Below are 7,749 nucleotides of genomic sequence, written 5' to 3' on the forward strand. Positions count from 1 at the left end.
ACCCTAACGCCCATACCTTGATTGCTTACAACCCTAACGCCCATACCTTGATTGCCTACAACCCTAACACCCATACCTTGATTGCCTACAGCCCTAACGCCCATACCTTGATTGCCTACAACCCTAACACCCATACCTTGATTGCCTACAACCCTAACGCCCATACCTTGATTGCCTACAACCCTAACGCCCATACCTTGATTGCCTACAACCCTAACACCCATACCTTGATTGCCTACAACCCTAACGCCCATACCTTGATTGCCTACAACCCTAACACCCATACCTTGATTGCCTACAACCCTAACGCCCATACCTTGATTGCCTACAACCCTAACACCCATACCTTGATTGCCTACAACCCTAACGCCCATACCTTGATTGCCTACAACCCTAACGCCCATACCTTGATTGCCTACAACCCTAACGCCCATACCTTGATTGCCTACAACCCTAACGCCCATACCTTGATTGCCTACAACCCTAACGCCCATACCTTGATTGCCTACAACCCTAACGCCCATACCTTGATTGCCTACAACCCTAACGCCCATACCTTGATTGCCTACAACCCTAACACCCATACCTTGATTGCCTACAGCCCTAACGCCCATACCTTGATTGCCTACAACCCTAACACCCATACCTTGATTGCCTACAACCCTAACACCCATACCTTGATTGCCTACAACCCTAACGCCCATACCTTGATTGCCTACAACCCTAACGCCCATACCTTGATTGCCTACAACCCTAACGCCCATACCTTGATTGCCTACAACCCTAACACCCATACCTTGATTGCCTACAACCCTAACGCCCATACCTTGATTGCCTACAACCCTAACGCCCATACCTTGATTGCCTACAACCCTAACACCCATACCTTGATTGCCTACAGCCCTAACGCCCATACCTTGATTGCCTACAACCCTAACACCCATACCTTGATTGCCTACAACCCTAACACCCATACCTTGATTGCCTACAACCCTAACGCCCATACCTTGATTGCCTACAACCCTAACGCCCATACCTTGATTGCCTACAACCCTAACGCCCATACCTTGATTGCCTACAACCCTAACACCCATACCTTGATTGCCTACAACCCTAACACCCATACCTTGATTGCCTACAGCCCTAACGCCCATACCTTGATTGCCTACAACCCTAACACCCATACCTTGATTGCCTACAACCCTAACGCCCATACCTTGATTGCCTACAACCCTAACGCCCATACCTTGATTGCCTACAACCCTAACGCCCATACCTTGATTGCCTACAACCCTAACACCCATACCTTTATTGCCTACAACCCTAACACCCATACCTTGATTGCCTACAACCCTAACGCCCATACCTTGATTGCCTACAACCCTAACGCCCATACCTTGATTGCTTACAACCCTAACGCCCATACCTTGATTGCCTACAACCCTAACACCCATACCTTGATTGCCTACAGCCCTAACGCCCATACCTTGATTGCCTACAACCCTAACACCCATACCTTGATTGCCTACAACCCTAACGCCCATACCTTGATTGCCTACAACCCTAACGCCCATACCTTGATTGCCTACAACCCTAACACCCATACCTTGATTGCCTACAACCCTAACGCCCATACCTTGATTGCCTACAACCCTAACACCCATACCTTGATTGCCTACAACCCTAACGCCCATACCTTGATTGCCTACAACCCTAACACCCATACCTTGATTGCCTACAACCCTAACACCCATACCTTGATTGCCTACAACCCTAACGCCCATACCTTGATTGCCTACAACCCTAACGCCCATACCTTGATTGCCTACAACCCTAACGCCCATACCTTGATTGCCTACAACCCTAACGCCCATACCTTGATTGCCTACAACCCTAACGCCCATACCTTGATTGCCTACAACCCTAACGCCCATACCTTGATTGCCTACAACCCTAACACCCATACCTTGATTGCCTACAGCCCTAACGCCCATACCTTGATTGCCTACAACCCTAACACCCATACCTTGATTGCCTACAACCCTAACACCCATACCTTGATTGCCTACAACCCTAACGCCCATACCTTGATTGCCTACAACCCTAACGCCCATACCTTGATTGCCTACAACCCTAACGCCCATACCTTGATTGCCTACAACCCTAACACCCATACCTTGATTGCCTACAACCCTAACACCCATACCTTGATTGCCTACAGCCCTAACGCCCATACCTTGATTGCCTACAACCCTAACACCCATACCTTGATTGCCTACAACCCTAACGCCCATACCTTGATTGCCTACAACCCTAACACCCATACCTTGATTGCCTACAACCCTAACACCCATACCTTGATTGCCTACAACCCTAACACCCATACCTTGATTGCCTACAACCCTAACGCCCATACCTTGATTGCCTACAACCCTAACACCCATACCTTGATTGCCTACAACCCTAACACCCATACCTTGATTGCCTACAACCCTAACACCCATACCTTGATTGCCTACAACCCTAACGCCCATACCTTGATTGCCTACAACCCTAACACCCATACCTTGATTGCCTACAACCCTAACACCCATACCTTGATTGCCTACAACCCTAACACCCATACCTTGATTGCCTACAACCCTAACACCTATACCTTGATTGCCTACAACCCTAACCCCCATACCTTGATTGCCTACAACCCTAACACCCATACCTTGATTGCCTACAACCCTAACACCCATACCTTGATTGCCTACAACCCTAACACCCATACCTTGATTGCCTACAACCCTAACGCCCATACCTTGATTGCCTACAGCCCTAACGCCCATACCTTGATTGCCTACAACCCTAACACCCATACCTTGATTGCCTACAACCCTAACACCCATACTTTGATTGCCTACAACCCTAACACCCATACCTTGATTGCCTACAACCCTAACACCTATACCTTGATTGCCTACAACCCTAACCCCCATACCTTGATTGCCTACAACCCTAACACCCATACCTTGATTGCCTACAACCCTAACACCCATACCTTGATTGCCTACAACCCTAACACCCATACCTTGATTGCCTACAACCCTAACGCCCATACCTTGATTGCCTACAGCCCTAACGCCCATACCTTGATTGCCTACAACCCTAACACCCATACCTTGATTGCCTACAGCCCTAACGCCCATACCTTGATTGCCTACAACCCTAACGCCCATACCTTGATTGCCTACAACCCTAACACCCATACCTTGATTGCCTACAACCCTAACACCCATACCTTGATTGCCTACAACCCTAACACCCATACCTTGATTGCCTACAGCCCTAACGCCCATACCTTGATTGCCTACAACCCTAACGCCCATACCTTGATTGCCTACAACCCTAACACCCATACCTTGATTGCCTACAACCCTAACACCCATACCTTGATTGCCTACAACCCTAACACCCATACCTTGATTGCCTACAACCCTAACACCTATACCTTGATTGCCTACAACCCTAACACCTATACCTTGATTCTCTACAACCCTAACACCCATACCTTGATTGCCTACAACCCTAACACCTATACCTTGATTGCCTACAACCCTAACACCTATACCTTGATTCTCTACAACCCTAACACCCATACCTTGATTGCCTACAACCCTAACACCTATACCTTGATTCTCTACAACCCTAACACCCATACCTTGATTGCCTACAACCCTAACACCTATACCTTGATTCTCTACAACCCTAACACCCATACCTTGATTCTCTACAACCCTAACACCCATACCTTGATTCTCTACAACCCTAACACCCATACCTTGATTCTCTACAACCCTAACTGGGCCCTCAGATGAAAAATACTTCAAAGGGCCTCATATAACTATACTCTCAGTCCCACCACATCAGACACGCACAGTCACCAGCAAAAACATGACATGATAGTCGATGTGTAGGTCTATGAGAAACAGAGCTATAGACGTGTAACAAACTACACCATAGGATCTTAATTTGAGCCAGTTTGCTACAGCAGAAAAAAATATCTTACAGGAAACAGGAAATGTACATTATTATGTTAATTATATTTCATGGATATTTTTTGTAGGGGTTGATACATTTTATGTTAGGGCAAATCAAGTCTGACATTTTTAAGAGGAAATTACAAACTTTAGAAGCCTTTTTAAAACTTGAATGTGTGGCCAACAGGCATTTTATAAAGGGCAGGACAAATGATTGACACAATCCCATGAGTACTCTCTGTGCAGTATGCAATGGGGTCTATGGCTTCATGAGCAAGCACTCTGCTCCACTCTCACACAATGCCAGGGGCATGATAGCTTTAATGATGGAGAGCTAATTATCAAGGCTGTAACCACAACGCTGCCAAGATCTAAGCAATTTCATCATGAGTAATTTACGGGTTAAACTCTGAGCTTCAGCAAACTTCAATATTTTACAGTGAACTATGAGCGTACGATAAAGAATGGTGGGAACCTGGAGTACCATTCTTTGGTGTAGCATCCAAGTGAGTGAATAGACAGTACATATGAGCATTAAGGCCAAAGAAGCAGGCCAGTAACCAGAAGGTTGCTGGATCAAATCCTGGAAGTGGTGGAAGTGAGCTGGTAACTGAAGCTGCAATCAGGATACATCTGATTTTGTATCTGGCATCACAATATCAGATGCCACCTACTCCCATGTGCCCTTAAGCAAGGCACTTAACCAGCTCCAGGGGTGTTTCTCTGCAGTGGAACATGTGCTGCCTCCTCCAGATACTCATAGTTATATTGTCTTCTGTGGCAGATGGGGATCTGTGATACTCAGTCGACCTAAAGTTTCTGCACTAGCTTTTCGGTGGAGTGACTGGGTAAGATGCTCCTGGAGGGCAGTCACTTGTGTTTGCGAAGCAGACGGTCTGTGTCCAGCAGACGTCCTGTGTTCGAGCCTCAGTATGAGCCAGTACCCACTAAGCAAGCAGTGTGACGTCCTTTCCACTTGCAGTCTTTCTCCCATAAACCTACTCCATACTTCCATCTCTTCAAAATAGAAATGTGTTATTCCATCAGATTTATTTTGACGCTGCAAAACAACCATAACATGTACGAATATCTTGACAGGGTTGTAGCCTATATATTATTTGTGGGAATACTTTAAAAAAGATGCACATATTTTGATCACTATGTCTGCCCTCTAAATAACATTATAGTGTCCAGCTGTTTCGGATGTGAAACCATTTCTGCCATCCTTACCACCTATGTCTTCGTTTTAGCATCTTTCCACCAACTGGGCAAGAGTTGGGAGATTGAATTGACCAGGGGAATGCTGGTGTTGAAACCCATGCTGTAGGCTATAATTTTGGAATGTCTAATTGGCATTTTGGATGCATCAAAAGTAAAGCTGAGAGGAACACTCTGTCCTCAGATGGCTGGCTCGCCCTTTGTGATGCGGCTTTCAGCAATGAGCCTCTGTGTGTACTGTCATGTTTTATCCATCCATACCTAGTGCACTCTCATAGCTCACACAAGACCGTACCTTGACTTTCTCCGTCGTAACAATCGCCGCAATAGGGCTATCGAATGAATGAGGGCTTTTGTTTTGCGCGCAACTTGGACATCTTCACCGTGTACTCGTCTCGTTTCCATGACGATTTCAAAATCAGGTTGACTGAAAGCGAGTTACTGTTGGCAAAACGAATGTATCTAAAGTGGATCCATTTTATCGGACTGGACTAATGGGCTTCCTAAGAATTCGATGGAAACTATTGAGTCCGTTTTTGTCAATCATGGAAAGGGACTAATATACTATTTTCGGCCATGCCACAATGGTTATAATTCTGGTCTTGCTATTGGTGAATGTATTACACCCCAGTCACCAAAAGCCTCGTTCTTCTTCGGTGGTAAGGACATCTACTCCGCAGAGTGTCGGTGGGCAGAGCTGTGACCTCAGGCAGCGCAGGGATGCTGTGGGGCGCGGAGGAGTGTATGAGCACCTTGAGGGAGCACCGAGACACAGAAAGCTGTACTGTGCCACAAAATATCACTTACAAATACATCCCAATGGGAAAATAGATGGGACCCTGGAGGAGCATAACCCTTTCAGTGAGTACAGTATTATTTGCGTTCTTATTTCTGCCATGTTATATGCTATGCATATATTGAAGTTTATGTTCAGCCACTATAGAGGCTAAAGCCTAACAAGAATAGTCCCACGGTATACATGATTGGAAATAGTTTTAAAGTAGACATTCATGATTTCTCAGTTAAAACAGAGCTTCTTCTTCTTTACTTCTTACAAGTCGCGTGCATTATTATGAGGGTCGTTCCTACTATCCACTGTGCATTGGTAATTTGGTAGGCTACATTGGAGTGACCAGAACACTACCTGATGATGTAAAGTGTTACTGAAGTCTAACTAAAATCCATACAACATTGTTGTTGCATCCAACACAACTGTAGTGGTATCTACTTTATAATAACATTGTTATTACACTGACATAAGTATCACTTGTCATTCCATGAAATGACAATGAATTTACTTTTTTTTTTTTTATTGACTGAATTGTTTGCCAATTGAGGTATATTGGAGATCACAGCAGTGGATGTGGGACTGGTGATGATTAAAGGACTGTTCTCCGGGAGATATCTGGCCATGAACCAAAAAGGACGACTACATGCATCTGTAAATGAGACATGATCTCTGAGATCTTTCTTTGTCCTCCCTCTGTTCTTCTGTCTGTCTCTCCTTCTGTCTGTCTGTCCGTCCGTCTGTCCGTCTGTCCGTCTGTCCGGCTGTCTGTCTGTCCGTCTGTCTGTCTGTCTCTCTCTTTCTCTCTCTCTCTCTCTCTCTTTCTAATAATTGGATAATTGACTACCATTCATTTACAGTCTAATTTCCATTGTGCACAGAGTTACATTTGGAAAAACTTTATTTGGTTTCAACTAAAGTAATTTTGTTCTCAGGCTGTCTTCACCCAGGAGTGTGAGTTCATGGAGCGGATCCATGAGTTAGGCTACAACACCTACGCCTCCCGCCGCTACCGGACAACCCCACACTCCACCTCAACAGGAAGTAGGCGAAGGGTGAGCGCTGGGAGGCTGTGGTATGTGTCAATCAATGGAAAGGGCCAGCCAAGACGGGGCCTGAAGACCCGAAAGACAGAGAAGGCCTCCCTCTTCCTGCCTAGGGTCCTGGGCAACGAGGACCATGACATGGTTCACCTGTTGATCAACAGTAGTCTGGGGTACAGGCAGAATGCCCTCAGACTCACAGGGAAACAGGGCAGAGGAGATAGAGATGTGTCCATCTCCAGGGAGCTTGATGACAAATCTCACTTGTCAGACACGTGGACTGTGGGAAGAGCATGACTGGTGACTGAGAGATACAAGCTCCCCCTGCCCTCATTTAAACCGGCATAATGATACTGTCCTGTGAATAAAGTGATCAGTGTCTCGAATATAATGTATCTTTGTACACTAATTGTTAACTCACATTATCGGAAGTACATGCAGTTAATGTCTTGTATTTTTCTTGATGACCATTTCATAGGAAGATGTCTGGAAGGATGCATGTGGATTTACACAATAATACAATGTACAAAAAAAGCACTTGTACAATCAATGGTATATTGTCCTCTGTGACTCAGTTGGTAGAGCTTGATGCATGCCAGGCCAGGATTGTGGGTCGCATCCTGATGTACGTTACTTTGGGTAAAAGTGTTTGCAAATGATAAATAGTATGTGTATT

At 45.5% G+C, this 7,749-nt stretch overlaps 1 protein-coding gene across 1 annotated transcript; it reads left to right on the top strand.

The window, feature by feature from the left end:
• Window positions 1-5,827: 5,827 nt before the first annotated feature.
• On the top strand, window positions 5,828-7,370 carry LOC139378474 (fibroblast growth factor 3-like). The gene is made up of 3 exons (XM_071120678.1): window positions 5,828-6,104; window positions 6,581-6,684; window positions 6,966-7,370. Exons 1-3 carry the CDS (start codon window positions 5,828-5,830, stop codon window positions 7,368-7,370), a joined length of 786 nt encoding a protein of 261 aa, XP_070976779.1.
• Window positions 7,371-7,749: the final 379 nt, after the last annotated feature.

This window comes from Oncorhynchus clarkii, chromosome 2 (assembly GCF_045791955.1).
Source record: "Oncorhynchus clarkii lewisi isolate Uvic-CL-2024 chromosome 2, UVic_Ocla_1.0, whole genome shotgun sequence".
Taxonomy (NCBI): Eukaryota; Metazoa; Chordata; class Actinopteri; order Salmoniformes; family Salmonidae; genus Oncorhynchus; species Oncorhynchus clarkii.